This window comes from Taeniopygia guttata, chromosome 1 (assembly GCF_048771995.1).
Source record: "Taeniopygia guttata chromosome 1, bTaeGut7.mat, whole genome shotgun sequence".
In the NCBI taxonomy this organism is placed as follows: Eukaryota; Metazoa; Chordata; class Aves; order Passeriformes; family Estrildidae; genus Taeniopygia; species Taeniopygia guttata.
In genome coordinates this window covers 76,833,152-76,855,872 of record NC_133024.1, presented here as the reverse complement: position 1 = coordinate 76,855,872, position 22,721 = coordinate 76,833,152, and the positions used below count along the sequence as shown (strand labels likewise).

The following is a 22,721-nucleotide window of genomic DNA, read 5'->3' as shown; positions in this document are numbered from 1 at the left end:
GAAAACAAAGAAACATAGCAACAGAATAAAGGTCCTGTAAGACTCTTCTCAAGCTAAGGCAGGACTAACTTCTACATTTACAGGTGAAAAAAAATGAGCAGTATTTTACAGTAAGCACAAAGCTTTGTGTTTAGAAACAGATTCATTTCCATTGCTCTTAGTGTTTATCCTTCACGGGAAGGAATTTTTTTAATAAGGACAACAAACAATATAACATTTAATGCAAAAACAGAAGGGGAAGAAATTAAGTGCACATATCTAGTGTTCCATCTGTATTAACTTGCAAACACAAAAATATAAACTAAATTATCACCAACATACTACACTAACCAATCTATGAATTTTAGACTTACCAACTTACCAGTGATGTTGATAATTCAGTAGCATACTTTTTTTCAAGAAGTCTAATTTCTGTTTGTCTTCTGGCTTTGTGGTATCATATGTTTTTGTACAAACAGATTTACATGTCTCCTTCTTGTTGAATGTGAACTAAGAAAAATGAAAGACTCATGAACAAAAATGTTGTGACAAAATGTCTTATTTCAGTACATAACAATTTATCCTATACATTTCAATGCCTATACTATTATAATGAAAACACGTAACAAATTACTGACACTAGGTACAGCAACCCTCCAGAGGAGGTTTTTATATTGGTGTGTGCTATAAATCCCTCCTGTGCTCACTGAAGGAGCCCTACAGCAAGAGCTCCTTGTTACTGACTAACACACATTTTCTGCCATGATTTACCAGATAAGTCATTTGACCTCACAGCAGCCATGCTGTCACAGGCAGCTTGAATTGGTGACTTTCTCTCCTACTACCTCTGTAGAAAAGAATGTGAGAGCTTCAGTCAGCAGGAAAGACCAGCAAGCTAACACCATTTATAATTCTTCCACTTTATGGTTGCAGTATTTTCAGATCTGGTTTTAAGAAACAAGAGTGCTGAGCAGCAATAATCAGGCTTTGTCAGATCCCAAAGAGAGAAGATAACCTGCACAGCATTTCAGGCTACAGCCCCATAATGTAAAGCACACAGTTACAATTATGTTAAACTGACAGATTTTTATCGTGTGGAATTTCAGATGCTGAAGCTTTCTCAGATAAAGCCCTTGTGAAAATCATCTTCAAGATTCTGATCTCCTTGGGTTACATTTGAATGCACACATTACTGAACACCCCCTGTCAGAGAACCAACCCTGTAAGGAGACGGTTCTATCCTCTCTCCAAACAAGACTTGGCCAAGGTTTTCAGATGGACGCTTCTTTCCTTCTGCTTGACAAAAATCAAACCTGAATTAGAGAAAAGATACAAAAATGATTAAAATATTCTCAGCTGCAAATAATGTTCCGAAATCAACATGTTCATCACAAGTGAAGGAACTACACAGCTTTCCCTGTAGACAAGTTTCTTCATTTAACCTGTGAAGTGTGAAAATCACTATCCTGGTTTGAGAATAAACCAGCCGAAACAGAACCAACATTCAAATGTCTTCATCAGCTATTTCAGAACATTGTAGCGTACGTTTCTTTGAGCAATTAAAAGTTTCCTATTTGAACAGGGATTTTAGACAAAAATTTTATCTTGACCTGAATGACTCTGAGAAAAAAGCATGCAGGCCAGATTCCAGAATTTGAGGGAAAATAGACAGCTCCCTTACAACAAACATTATTAAACAGGTTATTACAGTTTTATTCACCAACACATTTAATAGCACATCCTCCACATTTTTCCAGTATATTTTAAAATATATAACATTTGTGTTCTTTGAAGTGTAGACATAACTGGTACTTAAGCTCTTCAATATTAATAGTCAAAATACTCTTTATAGCAAAAACTTTACATAATTGTACCAGGCACTGATACATTTTGTGCACTCCTATGATGCATACGAGGAAAACATTTAACACCTCATTAAGATAATTGATGTGATGTTCACACCTCATTACCACTTTAACTCATCTGGCATCGGCTACTAAAGAGAGGTAATACTTTGATCAACAGTGACAACTGATGCAGTAAAGTATCATATATTTATACACACATATTTTAACTTTAAGTTACCCTACAACAGGGATTCGACCTGCATGAGGACCTATAAATCCATGCACTGAAGTATGAGCAAAGACAACTGAGACAAAGGAAGGCATCCATCTGCTCATTTAAAATTCCTTATTTGTAAACTTATGTTAGCAAAATAAATAGCCATGCCTCAGTAGCACACTGCTGTAACAAGGAGTAGATAATACTTTATGGTAAATTAAATCCATATTTTTGGAAAAACTGACAATTAAAATGGCACAAACGGTAGAATATACTTACGCAGTGTATTCATAGGGGAGGACAGACTCTACCGAGTCAAGCCTGTTCACAAACAGCTCGATTCCAGACTGAAAGAGCAGAGATAACCAGCAGTTATATTTAAAGCACTCCTTCAATTCCCATGGATACATAAAAATAGATTTGTTTGAATAAGGTTAAGGAAAGATGAAAATGTAAGATTTGTGTAGTTGTACATCTTCATGCATAATGAACTATATCTGCTGGGAGCATAAGTAAAGCATTGTCTAACCATCACAAAAGCAGTGACCAAATGACAAAAACACTTGAAGGCTAACATAAGCATCCCAACTACAAGATAGCAGGAAATCATGCACAAAAATAATATCCTTAGAACAATTGCCAGTGTTTGAGTTTAATGTACCAAGTTAGAGTCATATTAGTCACCACCACAACTTTAGTAAGTCTGTGTAATAAGTCTTCAAAGAACCTAAAAAGTTCAGATGAGACCAGTACTACTCCCTGTAATCAAGGATGCTCCACAATTTCATCTGTGTAGTAACTAAAAACTGAACTATGATAATTTCAGCAATGTATTCAGACTGATACAACATTTTAAGTTTGAGCAGAATCTCTTTTCAAAGAGAAGGCAAGGATTCCCACATTTACCTTCCTATAGAAGTTTTTCACTAACTATCAACTCGAGTAAGAACCTGAAATTCAGTCTACTGTAGTTTCAGACTAGTTTGATCTATATACATTAATTACAGATGGGCTAGTCCGCTTCTATGGAAAGGGAAGGGTCTCTCACTCTTCCCTCTTAGTTGCAAAATCCCTTCCCTTATTCTAGTCATGCAGTTCCAATAAAATTCAAGTGTTTGCCTTACACTGCTTTTGGCAGTTATCTGCTTGCACAATAAACCAATCCAATAGGCTTAAATAGCAAAAGACTTATCTAAAAATTTTTGAAGGGCAGTTCTCAGTATCACAGCAGCTGTCCTCACTTTGGCTGGGATAGAATTTTCTTACAGAACTGTGTTTTGTATTTAATGAGCAAATAACACACTGAAGCTTTAAGTTGTGGCTAGGTAGTGCTTACCCTGAGTTGAGGACTTTTCAGTTTCCCATGCTTTGCCAGCATGGAGGTGCACAAGAAGCTGGGAGGGAGCATGGCCAGGAGAAGCTGACCCTAACCTGAACTGGCCAAAGAACCACTCCATACCATGGAATGCCACACTCAGTATATAAATGGGGAGAGTTGGCTGGATGGGGACGATCACTGCTCTGAGATGGGCTGGGCATCCATCAGTGGGTGGTGACCAATTGTATTGTGCAACTTGTTTTGCCTGGGTTTCATCCCCCCCCTCCCCGTCCCCTCTCATTAAAATTATTATTATTGTTACTATCATTAGTAGTATAAGTACATTTACTTTATTTCAATTAAACTGTTCTTATTTCAACCCACAAGTTACTTTTCCCCCCCCCGTTCTCCTCACCATCTCACTGGGGTCAGCAGGGAACAAATAGCTGTGTCGTTCTTAGTTGCCAGCTAGGGTTAAACAACAACACAAACGGAGCTGTCTTACTGTGTAATCAGACAAGAGCTGAATAGCAAAACAAAGGTGAATGCCCTCAAGAACAAACTCTCTCCCTTTCAACGGCAAGCCATCTATTTTCTTACCAACAGAAGAGCATTTCCTCCCTATGAAAATTCACTCAAGTTTAGCCAAAACATTAAATTCTGGAGGAAAAGAAAAGATGGAAATGTTCACATGTATCTGCAGCTCAGATACTTCAGCTGGGTACTGTGTTTTACTGATACACCTTAGCTGTTCATGTGCAAGTCAGGAGGCAGTCCTGGGAGACGCAGGAAGGTCTGTGAGCTGTTAGCACGACCCACTAAGTGAAGACACACCTTGAGCCTCATCTTTCCCCTGCCCCAAGCCATGCAGACCTGCTGCTCACCTCTGAGTAGTGCACGCTTGCCATACTTCTGTAAGTTACTTCAACTCCCTAACACAGCAGGAAACTAGACTGGCAAAAAGTTGGATAGTTTCCTGCCATGCTGAGCTCAAAAAACCAACAAGTAACACAGCTGGGTCAATGCAGAGGACAGGAACACATTGCCCAGGGGAAGACAGAATGAAATTTCTCACTCTCAGCAGCAGGGAATTAGACTGCCTCAGCTGGCCACAGAATCATGGCCTTAAATTAGCTACTTTTCATTGGAGGAGATTTATATGAATGCTGCAATTTTTCCTAAGAAGTATATGCATTACTGCAGATCAGCGTATTTGATAAACCATTTCCCATATAACACCAAACCCTTTTTGGAGAAATCAGTATTTTTTAAAACTGAGTAAGGATTCTTAATCCTTAGGCAAGAATTACTACTTAAGTCTGCATAGATCCCATTCCATTTCTGATGATATTCTAACCAAAACCAGATGAAGCAGCCAAACTGAGTCTTCCCAAGCAGATTAGCAGGAAACTTGGAGAAAGGGGGAAAGCCACAGGTCTCATTGCTCTTAGCTACATGCCCTGTTAACATCTCACCAACACAGGACAGCAGATCACAGGGATCATAACAAATAGTAGGTTTTTGAGATCTGACATGTGGATCGAAATACTCAAGCAGAGGAAAATGCACATTACTGACATTGCAATTAACAGTGATAACTGCAAGAAATTTGTGAGAAATTAAGCCTGTCCAAGGGAGCTTAAATTTATCCATTTACATAAATATGATACAGCAATAATCCAATCATATATTGTTTCTCCTTACCAGGGACCAGAGTACATTCAGCTGCAGACTACATGGAGAGAATTAGATGTGAAGAGTGCTTTAGATTTCTCCATATGCCTGTGTCTAATATGGAAATTGCTAAGAGGTGGCTAACTGCAGAAAGAATTTTTGCACTGCTACAGCTGTTGAGGTGTCAGCTGCCTGCTGGTGGTTTATTTACATTACCCAAGTACCTCATGTCACATTTATTAAATGATAAAATCTCAGGAGAAGACAAACATTTTGTACTTGTTTTATGAGGAATAAAAATGCAGACATCTGAGAAAGATCACCCCTTAAGTGTCTCAGGTTGGTTACAAAACATAGTAGGCTATGTGGTCCACCTGAGTTAAAAAAAGAAATCTGCCTTCTATAAACTTAAACTGGAAATAATCCAAACATAGCAATATTTTTCAGGGACGTTGTGAAAAAAACACAAACTGCAGCTTGAAAGCTTTAGCCCATATTTGAAAAAAACCCATTCCTTAAGAGGGTGGTGCAGCACTATAACAGGTCACCCAGGGAGGAGATGGATACTCCATGCCTGGACAGTTCCAAAGCTTGCTTAAACAAAGGTAGAACTGAGTTGATCTAGTGTTGACAACAGCAGTGCTTTCTGTCCTCTCATGCTCCATACTCATGAGGCTGCAGTATGCGACCTGAGGTCACTTCCAAACACCATTTCTATGGTCCTATAAAAGTATGTCCACAAGATATTTTACAATTACTACTGAAAGGCTTTCATTGTGTGCTTGGCTTATTCCCATCTCTGCTGATTCAGGACAGCAGAAGGATAAAGTTAGCACATGGTATTTACCCAAAGCATACACTTTAGGCAGGCTCTTATTCTGAAGAATTATGAACCAGTGCTTCATGCAAGGCAGAAGCTGAGAGCTCAGAAACTGCAAGACAGCCGCTTTCTACAGCAGTAAGACCAATGATCATAAAACTGATTGGTCTTGAACTTTCTCATTCAAGTATTAAGAGCACAGTCTGTTGTAATTTCCATCACAGCAGCAGGAAACAACTTCAAAAGGTGCCCAAAGGAGGAAAGATGATTTTTCATCAGAGGAGATTTTACATTAATGCTCCCCACCAATGTCCTTACAAATGAGTTATTTGATTATGTGAACTTTGCTCATCACTTCTGCAAGCATGAAGGTAAGTTTAAGCTTCACTTGACATTCCGAGGCCTAGAAGCCCCTACACTACAGGTTACTGCAGCCAGGAAGACACAGCAAGGAGAGTTATTGTATGCTTACTTTGGTATCTGCTCCAGCCACCATCTGCTCACTCCTGCCAAGAATCACACACACACACACCTCCCGGCATGACCTGTCACTGCCATCCTTACTTGCTGCAGCTTTCCTGCAGGAGGTTGAAAGGACCCAAGAGATAACCGGCCGGAGCTTCCTACTTTCCCGACGTGGCCATGTCTCACAGGATGAGCCAACAGCTCCCTCCTTCCCTCGGAGGGCTCGTGGTCACTTCCTAGCCAGGCCGGAGCTGAACCAGGCAAGCACCTCTGCCATTCCCCTGGGTGCTCTGCCTCATCAACTTCCTTTTCAAGGAGCAATGACCATAAACTAAATCACAAAAAGTTTCGTCTCAACACGAGGAGGAACTTTACGCTGAGGGCGGCAGAGCACTGGAACTGCCCAGAGCGTCACGAAGTCTCCTCCTCTGGAGACATTCATACGCGTTCCTGTGTCACCTACTCCCGGCGACCCTGCCTTGGAGGGAGTTGGACCAGGTATCTCCAGAGGTCCCTTCCAACCCTGACAATTCCGTGAGCAGCCTGAGCACAGCGGGACCGAGCCACGCTCGGAGTCCCGCAGGCACAGCCCCGCGCCGCCGGGGAACCTCGGTGCGGCGGCTCCAAACGCTCCGGACAAACTCCGCTGCGCAGCCCCCGCGGCAGGGGGACACCTCCCAGGCCGCGCCGCACCCGGGCGGCCTCAGGGGCGTCCCCTCAGCGCCCCCCGGGCTCACCTTGCACTCCGGCTTCTCCTTGCCGGCCTCACAGAAGTTGACGGGCGCCAGGCCCGGCAGGTAGAAGGCGGCGGCGGGCGCGGTGGCCGCCGCCAGCGCGGCAGCGACGAGGAGAAGCCGCTGCAGAGCCATGTCGGGGCTGTGGCCGGCGGGGCCGGGCTGGCTGGGCGGCAGCGGGGTCGCGGCTCCGTCTCTCGCCCCCCGCGCCCGCCCTGACGCGGCCGCGCCGCTTCCGGCTCCCCCCTCGCGCGCGCGCGCGACACGTCGTCACCCGCCGCGCGCGGGGCCGCCGGACCGAGCGCCGCGAGGGGGGCGGGGCCGGCGCGCGCGTCCGCTTCCGGGGTGTCTCCCGCCCCCGTTGCCGCGGCAGCGCCGGGAGTGCGTGAGGGGAGCGGCGGGGCGTGATCCTGCCCTTCTCTGCAGCCCGGGTGCTGTGTCCCGGCCTGGGCTCCTCCCTGTGAGGGACGGGAGCGGGTCCAGCGCGGGGTGAGACAGAAATGATCCGGGAGCTGGAACATCGCTCTTACCGGGACGGGCTGAGAGAGCTGGGCCTGCTCGGCCTCGGGAAGAGACGGCTGAGACGGGACCTCGCCAGTGTTTATCAGTGCTGAAGGGAGGGTGCAAAAGGCCGGAGCCAGGCTCGGCTCGGTGGTGCCGAGCAGTGGGACGAGAGGAATCGGGCCGAGACCGACACACGGGGAGTTCCACCCGAACATGAGGATGAACTTCTTTACTGTGCGAGTACAACTGCCCAGAGAGGCTGTGGAGTATCCGTCACTGGAGATACCCAAGAACCACCTGGACACAATCCTGTGCCATGTGCTTGGGATGACCCTGCCTGAGCAGGGAGGTTGGACCAGATTGTCCCGCTGTGGTCCCTTGTAACCTGTCCCATTCAGTGATTCTGTGAATGCCCACAGGTGACAGACAGGAATGGTGCTCAGCTGCCATTTGGGACCCCGCACCTGGGCAGTCAATCCCAGCAAAGCCTGGGTCCACTGATCCCAGTCAGGCTGCACTGGCTTCATGCCTCTCCTGCAGTCCTTGCTTTTTTAAAAATAAATTACGATTTTTTTTTAATAAGTTTTGTTTGGGTTTTTTTTTTCCTGTTTTTTAATTCTCAAGGGTTTCACTGGGAAAAGGGAACTGCCATGCCCAGCCCCTCTTACCAGCACCCTTGAATTCCCAATAATTTTCAGTTCAAGAGTTCCTAATTGAGGAAGGGGTTATTAGAATATCAAGTTAATGTCAAAGCACTGAAACAAAACAGGAGCTTCTTCTAGATGCAGCAGAATATGGTTGTTATTGGAAAGGGGGGGGGGGTGAGGCTCTTTTTTCAGAAAAATATGAAAAATTGCATGCAAAATATCTCTTTAAAATAGAAAACCCAGTCTTTATTCCTCACTTCTCCTCCCACGGGCTCTTGTGGGGAATTAATGAGCAACACAGCCAGGCAGGGAGCAATCACCCCTGAAAGCTGAGTGGCCAAGGAGGCAGGATGGCCTCCAGACCCGGGTCTCCTTTGGTCATGGCATAATACTGCCCATACCAGACCCAGAGCAAACAACATCCCTGTCTGGTTTTGGTCTTTTAATTCCCATGGTTTTTCGGTTTTTTGATTCTCATGGGTGGACAAGTCTTCACGGTTTTCAAACCGAATTCTCGGGGTGAGACATACTGCTGGCTGAGTGGAGCTGGGGAGGAGGCAGGCAGAAGACAGACAGATGTTGGCTCTGGTGGCTGTCCATTGCAGCTGAGCATTCAGAACAATCTGTGTCCTCGTTCTGTCCACGTTGATGGCTGCTGTCATATAGCACTGACAAAAATCTGCTGAAAAAAATCCCCACAAAAAAAATCCACACCCTGTAAGAGGAGCAGACATAAAAAGTCCTACATAATGTAGGAGAGGACATTGCTCAGATTATCATTTTACCTTTTCCTACTTCCTAAAGCATTCCATCAATTTGGGTTTGTGCAGCTTCAAAAACTCCAAAGAGCACCCTCTCATGAAAAACTGTTTTTGTAAATGCTGCAGCATTTCCACTAATTGCTTTGGTTCTCACAACATCTTTTATTTAATTTCTGCTATTTATTACAGGGCTCGGGGGACACACCTGTTGATCACACAGTCCTACAGTAGCCAAACTGTCTAGGGCAGGGTGAAGCTTCAGGTGGGTCAATTCACACAGCATCTGACCAGATACAGGGTTGAGCATCTAAGCACCTAGATCACATAACATAGTCCTTAGGCAAGGTTATTTTAATAAATTTGTATGAATTTTCAACATTACACAAACCATTCCTCGAGTCTGAGATTAAATGCATGTTAATTTATAGTATATATGTTAGATATTTTTTTTAACTCCCCATATATTTAAAATATAAGTTGTTCATCTACCTTTCTCATTTCAATTCCTACTTGTCTCATCCTGTAGATATCCCAAGAGCACAATTATAAGATCAAGCCTTATGACAAGCACAGCTGGAGAAGAAATCCCAGTTCCCTCTTTTTATTTAAAATTACTCATGGTTAGGATAATCAGGTTGTAAATGACCCAAGTTCAGTTTCTTTTCTGCCATGAGGGAGTTCAAATGTATCTCCCATTTCCCAGGTTAATATTCCAAGTAAATTACTTTTGTGGGCCTAATTCCATTCTTTCGCATGAGAGAATATTTAAAAGCCTTTGCCCATGTAACCCTCCTCTTCCTTGAGAACGCTCCTAAAGCTGCGCCATGAGTAGGAGTTGTGGTGCGTGCATCAGTGCTTTGTGTCTGCTTAAATCTCTCCCCTTGCTCTGCCTCCGTGACTGCTAAACCTGCTGACTCAGAGCTATTTTAAGGAGTGCTCTTCCAGTTGGTCCAAACAGCATTTCTGTGGATGTGGTGCCATATGCTATGATGCTCCCTCCTCACTGCTCTGCAAAGGTGATGTGGAAAAACTGTAGGCTGTGTTATTTGGGAGCAATTATAACCATGGGTTACAATCCCAGGAATGGCCATGGTCCTTGAGATCCAGTTTGAAGCTGGGCAAAACCCATCCTCTCTATTTAATGAGATTTCAGTGGGAACTTGCTTGATAATTTCTCTTCTTGAATTTTCCTGCTACGAGTCTTATAGCCATAGGTTACAGTTCAGGGGGTGTGGTTTTAGTACTGGAAGAACAAGAATCACAGGTTTTATCATCAGAAATTTCAAGGTTATGCAAGACTGTGAAATAAAATGCAGGGAAAATATACTGTTTCAGACACTAATGAATCAACAGAAACCAATCTAAAAGGACATTCTGTGCTTTTTCCTGATAAATTATTGTCATAAGAAAATACAGAGATAAGAACATAGAACAGTTGGAAACTTCTAAGGAAGTAAGTATCACTCCTGGAAAAGTGTTACACCTTCTTTTTATCATAAAGTGTTGTGAATAACTTTTGCTGTTCTTGTAGTGGTTCTCACATTTTGCTGCTCATGTCTGGGCTCCAAGGGGTGCCTTCTTCATCTGAGGGTTCACAATTCCCACAGTTTAGCTCTTCATTTCAGAAACAAAGTCTCAAAAGTAATTCTTATCCTATAGCTCAGTGTCTAATGCCTTCTCCTAGCATATTCCCCCCTTTTCCTGAGTACCTTAGCAGCCAAGCTGTGGGGCTGTTCCACTCGCTGTGGAACAAACAATCCTTGCTGTGGCAGGTGCAAGCACACAGTTGTTTTTCCCATTACAAATTACAGTTCTGTTCCAATTTTAGTAGCAGAAGAACAAAATAATGCTCTGTTGCATAACTTTAGGTTGCTAAGTGGATACAACTAATGTCCATTTTGCTGCTAATTGTCATTTCAACTTTTTTTTTTTTTTTTCCTTTAACTTTAATATAAACTATCTGTTTGCAGCCTGGAATCTGAAGAAACTAAAATTGAGAGTTCTGTAAATAAGTGCATTCTTTTTATCTCCTGAGGCAACCAGCACTAGCAATGACAAATGTTGTATGTCGTTCATATCTGGGGGGAAATCCCCTGCTGTAAAGTAGGTTGGCCATTTTTCTATAAAATGAGCAGTAATGGTGAAGACGTCATCAGGGCTTGGTGGCACACAAGGTGTGCTTCTCCTTCAGGTCAAAGTAGAGCCACAGTCTCTCAGGAAAAACGTGTCCTTTCATACAGATGCCACATCATTTCCTAAGTAAACAAGGCAGTGTTCTGAGTAGTCACAAGGTGTGTAGAAACTCATCTGGTTGTGCCATTGCTGATTTTGTTTGGTTTTTTATGACTTGCAAGTCTGGTTTTGTGGCACTTTTTTTTTTTTTTTTTTTTTTTTTTTTTTAATCTTTGTTCAGGCATTAGATTCAGCACTTCCTGTGATTTTATGACCAACTTCAAATTAATATTTAACATAAATACTTTCAGGCTTTTGGTATGCTGTGGAGGCCTATGTCCTTTTTCCCTCTGTTGGGCAGGGCACTAGAAATATGCAATCAATCCAATGCCTGACTCTGTAAGTTAAAAAGAAAAAGGACTGACTGAATAAAATAGGCAAAGAAGAGCTCTGTCAGGTAAAAACAGCTAATGAATTACATCTAAAAAGAAAATGCTGAGACAATTACAGTATATTTAAAGCTAAATTCAGCTCAGCTTTGCCTGAACAATGGGGCAGAGCCTTTGGAGAAATGAGTGTGCCAAGAGGGACGTGGTGATGCCTTGCGGCAAACACAAGCCAGACTCCCACGGGAGGGAGAGGGGACACGTGGCACCAGCCAGAGCAGCCTGCACATTCTGGGCCTGGGAGCAGCCACGTTTATGACTTTTTTCAGCTGCTGCTATTGGTAAGGTTTCTGTGAGGTCTCTGGTGAGTTTTAAACCGGCACAAAAGGAAGTGTGGGAAGATTGCTGCCTGCCTGGCTCACATCTCCCGTGTTTGGAGCGGGTCTGGTTCAGGCTGCAGCAATTAGTGGGTAAAAATATAATGCTGTTAACATGAGTACGAATTACAGAGACAGCAAAGAAACAAACCCTTATTCTGTAATATGTTTGTGGATAAAACAAAGGGAAATGCTTTCTTTTGATAGCTCTGTGACCCCCAAATCAGTTGAGCTGGTTACCTGTTCAGCAGTGAGCATGGTCAAGTAATAGTTTTCCTGTCAGCTTAAATGCACAGGCTTATTTAAGTTTTCAAGCTTAAATCACTCTTAGTAGTCACTGGTTTCTATCAACTGGGAAAAGAAGAATCTGCTGTAGAATTTTTTTTCCTCCAAGAAGAGACTGCTCAGGATCTTCGACAAGAGTTAAACTAGGTCTTTCAGAAAAAAAATAATTTTTAAAAAGTGTTATAATCTGTTTCTAGCTCATAAATGGGAACACACAGTGACCATCTGCTCATTAGCAGTTAATGTGGTCACATTTTTGAAGTGTTCTGTCCTTGCCCTGTATCCTCCTGTGGCATGACAATAATCACACTTGTAATCAGCCACAGTTACTGATAAAGATCTTTACCAAAGGCCAATTCCTGGTGGTAAATTTTGCACTTCAGATTGTGAGAAGCCTTCTGGAACAGCACAGTAAAGGCTGCAGAGCTGATTTGAGATGCATCTACTGGAAATCTAGACATGAAGGCATCGAGGCAGTTAAATCCTTCCGAGACTCCTATTTTTCCACTAATTTCAATTGAGAATTATGTTCCAAATTAGGATCTGGGTATTCAAGTATATTGAGTTTGCGCTGTGCTCCTTAGGTCTTAATTTCAGTCCTTGAATTTTGTAAATGATGGGTATTTATAGAAAGAATATTTGTAGCAATGATTTTCCCCCACCAGTGCTGCAGGAATTGCTTTGCCACATGTCTGGCACTGCCTGGTATTCAAGTCTCTAACAAGGACTGTATAGCACTCCATAAGAAGCACTGCTTAGAAAGGTTGTTTCTCAATAATCCCTTCTGTTCCTGGAATTTTATGCCCTGAAGTATGAGAAAGGTGATCTGTTGTAACTTTTAAGCTTGCTTTATTCATGTGATTCAAGTGAAACAATTACTGTTCTCCTGAAAGACTTAAGCTTTTTTAGATTTCAAAATACTTTGGTCTTGGGTATGTAGTGTAGTTACCTTGGTAAATACATGATGAATTACATACAAAAAGTTTGTTTATTTTTTTGTTTTTTCCAAATCTGGAGAGTCTGAGTTTCATTCCCTACTCCTAATATTGAAAAAGGGGTAGATGGCAGAGCCCAGTTTCCCTATGTTGCATCACCACAATTTTCTTATGACTACTCCTTACACTAACCTGTCTTGGGAGAAAAAAATCGGCCCTGGTATTTATCAGGCTCTGAGGAATGTTCCTATCACAATTTTAAAAATCCCAAGCTGACTAAAATTGTTCTTTAATACACAAGATTTTCAAATAGTGAAGAAAGTGGGGCTGGGGCAAAGCAATTCTGGAGAGACAGTGAGAGTGATGCCCCCTGGGATCAAACCTGTGTTGAAATAGATCCATGAGCACCAGCAGCTAAAATGATGTTGTCTTAAAGGACATCAGGCATCAGGCTGGTACCCTATAGAGATGTTACAGAAACATATATAGGTTTCTTTTGTCCTGTCAGGCAGTTGCAGTGGTGACAGCTCTGTGGGACTGTTGTACTACATGAAGATGCAGGTGGGACTGCAAACATCCTCCGGAGGATCCTCCTGGTGGGAAGGTGGCCTCAGCAGTCCCGTGGCCAGGTCAGCCTCCAGCCAAATCTTCCACATTTGAAGCACTTACCTGGGCTCAGCCCCTGCCTGCAAACACCGGGTTACATGGCTGATTCCTGCCTCTCACACTGGGGTCAGAGCAAGTGGTGCATGGCAGGAGACAACTGAAAAGGTCATGAAACAAGCAGCTATTGACTGGTGACTTGTGCTGGGAGGCAGCAGGCGAGTAACCTTGCTCCATTTTATGGTAGTGCTTCACCTGCAAGTGCCCGCTGTGAGTGAAATTGCCTGGGCTGGTGCTGTCCTTTATCAATTTCACTCTCAGCAGGCTCCGCAGGTGAAGCATTTCATTGTGGGAGTCAGACTCTGCTTTCTCCTTGACAGCCTGAAATAGAAAGTGGAGAAAGGGAAAAAGTAATAAGTGGAGAAAAGCAAGACAGAGAACCACAAAAAGCATGATGTGTGTTAAATGGCAATGCAGTGGAACTAGCCCTTTAAATTTGGGAGAATTTGACACTGAAAAGAGTTTTGCTTAGCTATCATGAGCTTGGCACTTGGAAGTAAAAGAAGTGAAAGGACATTGCAATTAGAAGTGAAAAATTATTGTGAATAATATTATGTTTAAAATACTACGTAAGATGCTGTGGGTAGAACTAAAAGATAATTTTCTGGATCATCAGCCCAACAGAATTTTTGCGGCTGTTTCTGGGAGAAATCCAAGGAAAATTTCTTTTTTCTTGTTTTTGTGAATTCTGCACTTCAGATTTATATGCCTTGTGTTTTGTGGATTTTGTTGAGGTTGTTTTGTTGCCCTTTCTTAAGACAATGTGTGTGACTTGCAGTTTTGCTGGTTTCCTGATGCCACTTTCATTGGCTTCAGAGAGAAATTCAGCAGCCAAGATGAGAACTGCAAAATCAGTATCTGCATCTGAACATCTGACTGCCTGTTACTGGGGAAAAAAGTGCATTGGTTCAAGGATGGGGATGCCAACACAACTTTGAAGTTCCCAGATTCATCTCTTTCCAGTCAGTTACATGCTAGGGCTTACTGGGAGTGGGGGACAGCACAGAGCCAAAACATTGGAGCTGGTTCCTGGTTCCTAGTGGAATTGCTTGCATAGAGACAAGGAGTCTGATTGCAGAGCCACATGCATCCTTCTTTAACTGCAGTGAGCTTATACCTTGAACCAGATCCCTGTGTGCAGCAGGGAACATGGGAAAGTGATGCCTGTAAATCCTGTAGGAGTTCCACAGCACTGGAAACTCTGTCCTAGATATGCGTTCAGGAGGCAATTACAATGTCTAGCCCATCCCTGAAGTTTTGTGGGAAAAGAGCAGCAGGAAAAGAGGCATGTGCAGCTCTACCTGGTGGCTTGTGGTTTGCTGCTGGTTAATGTGGGAAAAGTGGATGGGAGGCTGTTGCTGTTGAGGAAGGTGATCTGAGTGGAAAAGATCACAAATCAGCAGAGCTCTTGAGTTTCAGGAGAGGAGGGAGCAGAAGCAGTGGACTAATGAATTTAAACCAGAAGACTTCAACACACTCAAAGAATTGGTAAATGCAGTCTTGTGGAAAGGAATTTTAATGGGAAAGGGAGCCCTGGAGAATTCTCAGCTCCTAAAAGAGGCCCTGAAGATGGGATGAAAAACTGCTCTGATGCAGGAGGCTCCCAGCAGGAACGGGGACAGGCCAGTGTGACCACCTAGGAAAATGACCTGACAGCCAAAAAGATGGTATAAAAGGTGGCTTGCAGGCAGGCAGTACAAGGAAGGCCTCTGATGCTATCCCATAAAACACTCTGATGGGTAAACTAGGGGCATGTGGTCTTCATTAAACTACTGCAGAGTGGGGCAGAACAGAGGCAAGGGATCAGCCAAGTATGTGGAAGGCAGAAGAGGAAAGAAGGTGTGGAGAGAGACGGTGGCACAAAATGGGGTAACTGTTTCCTCTAAGACTAATAAAATAATGTTCAGACTAAAAACTTAGCACAGTATTACAGATTTACTGTTGTAGTTTCATGCAAATGGCTTTGCCTTCTTAGCAATGGTGTGTGACTGTAAACAGAACAGGATTTGCTGGATCAGTCAAACTGCCCTAAGCAGACAAAAATATTAAGATCCTTTGCATGAAGGTTTTTGTTTTCCCAAGTAAGGGAGAAAAACAAGCAAACCTACTGCAACTCCTCCCATAATGAATTCCCTTTTATACTTTAGAGGGTGGAGGTCTCTGAGCACCCAAATTTGAATGACTAGAAACAACCAAGAGGTGTATTTTTCTACTGGGTAGACTGCAAGAGGTGGTTTTGCCAGCTTCCACACACAAACTGGTTTAATAAGGTTATGTGGCCTCATTTGCAAATAAACTTATTTCTTAGGTGCCCCCATTACCCTTTTCAAAGTGATGTGTTAGGAGTGCTTAGATATTTCAGGGAAAAGAGTGCACCAGGAAACATAGGTCCCCCTATAGATTTTTGTATAAGTAGTCTGCTGAGATAATGTTTAAATTATCACATGCTTTACAATTTTTTTATAAATACGTCCCAGTCAATAACAGGATGGAGGTAAGTGTAAAACTTAATTAAATTAGCAATAAATGGGATTAGAATGCCAAAAATTGATGCAAAACACCAGGTAGGGGAATTATTATCTCTGCTACTCTGTCTTATTAATACATTGTAAACCAGAGTAATGCTGGAAATTTTGAATTACATGCTGATTTATGTCTTCCATATCTCACCAAAGATAATAAGATTATGTAAGAGACAGATAAATGAAAAACTGCCTCTTCAATTTATGATTGGTGGGAAGAACATTGTTCAGATGTGAAAAAATCCATGCATGTTATTTACATAGGAAACAGACAGAAATGCTTGGGAAGTCCTGGTGAAATGAAGACGGCTCTCTCAGTGAACTTTTCTCTCTGGAAATTACAGTCTGTTCCTTGGGAGGTTTACTTACCATGTGATGTATGGGACACTGTGCAAATGGGCAGGAGCAGGAAACAGAGGCTGTAATGAAAAGAATCACATCTGACGTGTGAATTTGCTAACAAAGCAAATCTCAGTATACCTGTAATGAAAATCATCTCTAAATACTCCTAATGGTGAGTAAGTCTGAAAAGGTTACATGACACTGCTCAGAAAGAAGTGTTTGTTTGCCATTCTTGGCTTTGGATGAGCAGGAATACAGAGCACTGCTGCAGAGAAAATGTAAAATAATATAACCCTGTCAACACCGAGAATTTTGCAAGTCAGCTTTCTTTTTCATTCTCAACTGTCTCAACTTTATTTTTCAGTTTCAATGGCCAAGTCAGCTTTCTTTTTCAGTTTCAATAGCATTTCAATAGCATAGTTTCTGTTTTGCAACATGCAGAACAGTTACAGTCCTAGATTAAAATAAAATAAAATTTAAGTGTGGAAAGGGTAACTACTATTGTGACATTATATGGTGCTGCAGCTGTGTTCACAGATACCGAAATTGGGTGCACTGGCCAGTATGTTGTACGTTGGATGCTTGACAACGCTGTTTCAGCAAGGATCAGCTTGTGTACTGTTCCTCCTTCATATAAATGAGTAAGTGCAGAGTGGTAGTCTGGCAGGCTGATAGTGCATTTGACACAGCAATCTATGGATTCATATGGTTTGTAAGACCTCTTGGTACTTTATTTGTGTCTGAAGCATGTTGACTGCTTCAGGAGCTTTGCAAGACAAGGAAAAAAAAAAAAAAAAAAGAAAAAAAAAAAAAAAAAGAACAATCTGTGCTGACTTGGCCTGCCAAAAATGGTAAATCTGGAAGCAATTACAGAAAATCAACAGCTGAGTCTGCTAGTGCCTCACCACTTTGGGTGCAGTGGGAAAAGCTTCTTGAAGGACACAGTTGTATTTGTGTGATCTGGCTCAATGGAAAATACATGCAGCTGAATATGCAGCCTGTGCATTCAGGTTGGGTGACATGTTTTTGGATTGCAGCAAGTTGTCGACATAGTGTTGCATTGATTGTTTGCAACTTTTCCTAAAATAACATCCATGCTCGTGAAGTAGGCAGTACCTACACTGATAACTTTATGTCAAGAAATGAGATCATAGAAATGTTGGTTGGATAAGACCCTGAAGATCACCCCATTCAAAGCAGGACCACCACCACTGCTAGGTCAGCTGTGCCTTTATCCAGCCAAGTTGTGAAAACTCCACAAGACAGGAACTGCCACAATTTCCCTGGAGCATCTGACAAAGAAAGCTTTCCTAATAGCAAGCCTGAGCCTCCCCACCTGCCATGTGTGCCTGTTGTCCCTTGTTACATTCTCTGAAACCACCAAGAATCTGGATCTGTCATCTTTGTACCTTCTTTTCAGGCTGCTCCATCACCATTTGGCTGCTGTTCCATCACCATTTGGGCTCCCCTTCATTGGGAAAAACAAGCCCAGCTCCCTCCCCCTCTCTCATGCTACATCTGCACTCCAGACACTGGACCATAGTGGAACCCCTTAGCTGGACCTTTTCAGTTTATTTCATATCCTCCTTGAGACAAGAGTCCCAAAACTGGATGTTGTACTCCACCTGCAGACTTACCAGTGCTGTGCAGATATCCAGTTCAATCTGCTGGCCACTCTCCTCCCAGCACTCTGATCATGCAACCTGCACTTAGTTATCTGCAATAAGATCACATTCTAGTCCCACACGCCTCTTGTCACCCACCATGGCCCCCAGGTCCTTTCCAGCAGAGCTGTTACTTCACAGCTCGAGGTTATTCTTTCCCACATGCAGAGCTTTTTCCTGTCTCCTTGTTGAACTTCATAGGATTGCTGAGATTGCTGCTGTCATAGAGGTACATTGTTCTTGCACTTGCTCTTCTAATTCTTCACATTTTTAGAGAATGCTGGTGACACAGCAACATAGTTCCAGGCATTACCAATTCCTTTAGCTGCTCAGAGCCCCCAGGAGTCTCTTTGCTCCTATCAGTGACACAACATACCTTGCTCTCACAAGGACTCTGAAAAATCTCTCTTCTTTGCTTTCTTGATTTCCACACCCACCTTTGTTTTTCTTAACCCCCACATATTCATGTTCATTCATTTCTTTTTTATCCAGATGGGGTTTCTTTCCTGAATAGTACCCACTTCTGCTGGCAAGCCAGTCCTGACCATCTCTCTGTCACTAGCATGGAATATTAGTGCTGCAAGAGCAGCTCCTGTGGGTGGGGGATTGTTGAAGTGTTAGCCAAAAACCAACAGGGGAGTGCCTGTGGGAGGTCATGGCCATAGCCCACTGTCCTCTCTCCTGCTCTGTGCTCCCTCTCTGAGCCAAATAACAAAGCATTTGTTCCTGACAAGCAGATGGGGATGAATTGGCAAGGAGCCCGTATTCCTTATAACTTAATCTCTGTCTACTCAGCTGTAAGTAAGGAGAGTTTTGTCTCAAAAGACCATGATTCCTTTGGCTTTTCCACCAAATATTTGCTCACTGACATATTTTTATTCTCACACTCTTTTCCCGAGAGAAGAAATGGGTAGTTAGATTTACAGCTACTGTGAAAAATGATCCGTGGATAAGAGAGGATGGATAAGAGGCCATTCACTAAAAGGCAGGTTACTTCTGGTGAGCATACTGTGCCTATTACAAGGTTTTTTCTCTATACAAAATGCTATCCTACCTCAAATATTATAACAGAAGGAATTCAAGGCATAGAGATGTGTGGTCTTTCTTTTACTCCAAGGAAATCATGTTGAGCTAGATGAGTTGAGGAATTCACATAGAACGATTATAAAGTTTCATGGTAGGCTGCACTGAGGAGTTTTGGAGACTACCCAGAATTTTTACTGCATTGTAAAGACCATTTTGGTAGGAATGGGCAAAAAATTAACATTAAGCTGTCAAATGGCATAATATTTCAACATGCAAGAAATCATAATCATATTCCTTTACCTAGAATATAGCAACAAACCTTTAAACATCCACAACCTCTTACTTTGTCAGACAAAGTGCAAACGGTCATTTAGTTTTTCTCCCTTGAACATCTTTTTTAATTCTTACAGAACTGGGAGAAGGAATGGACATATGTGACTCCTGCAGAAGCTACACGTGGGATGTAGCCCAAAATCCACACAGGAACATGAGATGTCTTCCCTCTTGCCCAGTTGCCCACTTTTTGAGTAAATTGCTGAGTGAAGGGGTAAACATTGGCTGACAGTGAGTAATTGGCAAGTACAGGGATTCTACTACCTGCCATCAAGCCAAGGCTGAAGTCAGGAATGTAATCATACAAGTATATCAGATATTCCCAGTATGTCCTGAAAATTTCCCAGCAAAGGCAATAATTTCCATTTTACCTGCATGATAAGATTCAATCCTTCCCTGGCAAGAACGGAGAGCTCCCAATAGACCCATCCTAGGTAATGAGTGAGAACAACTGCAAAAGGAGTCAGGCTTTAAACACATGGGTTTTACCCATGTTGGCTCAACCAGGAGCCTGGTTTCTCCCAGAGAGGAGTGATATTTTTGGTCAGTTGATTCACGAGCTGATTCAGGAATGAAGGAGAGGACAGCATGGGGCTGGCAGCAGCACAGGAGAAGCTGGCTCCATTCCTGGGACTGCATGCTTGTCCTGTGTGCAGCAGGAACCTGTGATGTAAATTATCTGTGTGTCCCAGGGCTGAGAGCAGAGGGCACCAGACAAAGTGAAGATCAGGTGCTGGTGCTGCAGGTAGGCAGACAGCAAAGACCCAACCACAGAAGGCACCCCCATCTCTTGCTACTGCTAGTCGGGGCTATATTTAGAAGCTTTGGTTAATGAGTAAAAGATATATGAGGAAATAGCTGTTACTGCTGTGCATAGTAATGGTGCTTGGTGGCACTCCTGAGGCCGAGAAGCTGCACCTGAGGCTCTCATGATCACTCAATGAGCGAGAGCTCCTTGAGCACTGTGCCATAGCTGTTCCCTGCTCCAGCACTGCTCTTCTGCACAGCCTTGGCAGCCCCAGCAGAAGGAGAAGGCTTCACCAGCCAGTGAGCCACCACCCTGCTTTAACCTCGGTGGCACTCGCTCAGAGCAGAGCAGCCGTGTGTGTCCACCCCATGCTACCAAACAAAAGGCTGCCAACCCACTCTGGACCTTGGGCTGGCCCCTGAAGTGGCAGCTGAACGCTCCCTCACTGCCAGTTGATAAGCTTTGGTGCTTTGCAATTCCCCTTTCCAATTACTGGCCCTGCTCCCGGTGCTGGCTGGGTCTGGTGCGTGCCAGGCAACGATGCAGGGACTGTGGGGCTTAGGGTGGAAGAGATGGGAGAAACTGTGAGCCAGAGCAGGGACTTGCATCAGTCACTGGGCGGGCATCACCTCACAGCTGCCTTTTGCAGAAGTTCTTGGAGGTGCCTGCTCGACTGAGGATGGAGTGATCCGGATGAGCCATACAGAAGCTGCCATTGTAACTGTGGGGACAGGGACAGGTGATTATCCAGGCAAGGGATGTTGTGGCATGGGGATATTGAGGCCAGATGGCACACAAATATCTTTCTGAAGTGGCTTGGGTATAATTGATCATTTTGGCAGCATGGAAACAGAGATGATGAGTGCTGCTGAAAAAAGTGAGCCTTTTTTTCTTTACCTGCATTGCCATATTGCTAAAAGAAGCTTGGAGGAACTGTCCATGTAAATGTAAAAATTCAACATTTAAATACCAACACTGCTATTCTAGGTACCGTGGGTTTGATCATTTCCATTATCATAGGCACATTTTAATTTCTATAACATCCATGTAAAGTGGCCTGAAGCTCCAGAACTGACCTCCTGTGACTCTGAGTCAACAAACAGTGATCCTACAGTCTTCAGCTATCTGCTGGCTCACTTCACAGAGGCACCGACATGAAGCAGTGTGTCCAGTGAGGATGTCTGGTGGAAATTCCAGCTGGCATAAGACTGGAACCTTCCTCTCATCTCCTTCTGAAGCAGGTAGAGTGCTGGTGTGTGCCAGACATCCCTATGGAGTGTTTTGTACCTGAGACTGCTTTGCAAATAGGACAAACCATGGTGGAGCTTGTGCAGCCAGAGTCGCTCATGAGGGATGGATGAGCAGCCTGTGGAATGTGGAGGGCAAAAGTGGGGAGTTTGCATCTTCATTTCCCCACTTCTCAAATTCCCTTTTCCTGTGAGCTGGGCTCCTCACCCAGGCTGGCACTGAGGCTTTATAGGTATGAGACTGGAATCCAGCTCAGACTGCCACTGCAGAGTCTGCTTTTCACAATTAGCTGAGAAGACAGGTCTCCAGAGGGACAAAAGGCTTCTCACCAGGAGAAAGTTCTCAAAGTGTCAGCTCAAAAGCAAATCCTATTTAAGTTGAGAACAAAGAGACTGCTGACACTGCTGGATGGGTTATGATTTTTAATACTCCAAAGGGGATACCTTGGATTTTTATTTAAAAAACCAAACAAATGAACACACCCCCCCCCAAAAAAAAACCCAAAAAACAAAAACAAAAACAAACAAACAAAACAAAACAAAAAACACAAAAAAACCCATACCAAAACAAAAAAAAACCCAAAAAACCCAAAAAAACCCCAAAAAACCCAAAAAACCCCCAAAAAACCAAAAACACAAGTGTGAGCAAATCATGAAGATCCAGTCTTGGCCTAGAAAGAAAAGAGGTAACATGCGTGGCTCAGCAACTATCCTAAAACCCCTGTGGCAAGCAATAATCTTGAAAAAGCCAGTGCAACCTATGTTTTCAATTTATAAATTAAATGTGTTTAAAATTTATGAACTTTGACTGCACGAGTAACTACTTCATTAGACTTTAGGGCTGCATGTTTCCTTGGCTTTTTTCACGGTAAAGTAAAACACATTTCTAATAAACATGGAAAGAGATTCCAAACTAGAGTCACTACTTTTATGTAAAGGACTCTCCAGACTCATTAAAAAAGTTTACCACCTAAATAAAGCAAGCACATTGTAATTCTTTAGCTCATAAAGTTGGTAATATACAAAGAATATTGGCCTACTCTTACATGTACACC

The 22,721-nt window shown here is 43.2% G+C and overlaps 1 protein-coding gene and 1 non-coding gene across 2 annotated transcripts in view; both read right to left on the bottom strand.

Annotated features, from left to right (window-relative positions):
* Nucleotides 1-7,361, bottom strand: part of TM9SF2 (transmembrane 9 superfamily member 2) — a 29,763-nt gene extending 22,402 nt beyond the window's left edge. The window contains exons 1-4 of the mRNA XM_002198867.7: nt 7,058-7,361; nt 2,323-2,390; nt 1,199-1,292; nt 362-489 (exon numbers count right to left, since the gene is read on the bottom strand). Of these exons, the coding sequence (XP_002198903.5) occupies nt 362-489; nt 1,199-1,292; nt 2,323-2,390; nt 7,058-7,189 (422 nt within the window). The 5' untranslated portion in view covers nt 7,190-7,361. The remainder of the gene's footprint in view (nt 1-361; nt 490-1,198; nt 1,293-2,322; nt 2,391-7,057) is intronic.
* Nucleotides 7,362-13,971: 6,610 nt separating this feature from the next.
* MIR2984 (microRNA mir-2984) lies at nt 13,972-14,065 on the bottom strand. Its single transcript, NR_048992.1, has one exon. It is a non-coding gene; the product is annotated as a microRNA mir-2984 (primary transcript).
* Nucleotides 14,066-22,721: the final 8,656 nt, after the last annotated feature.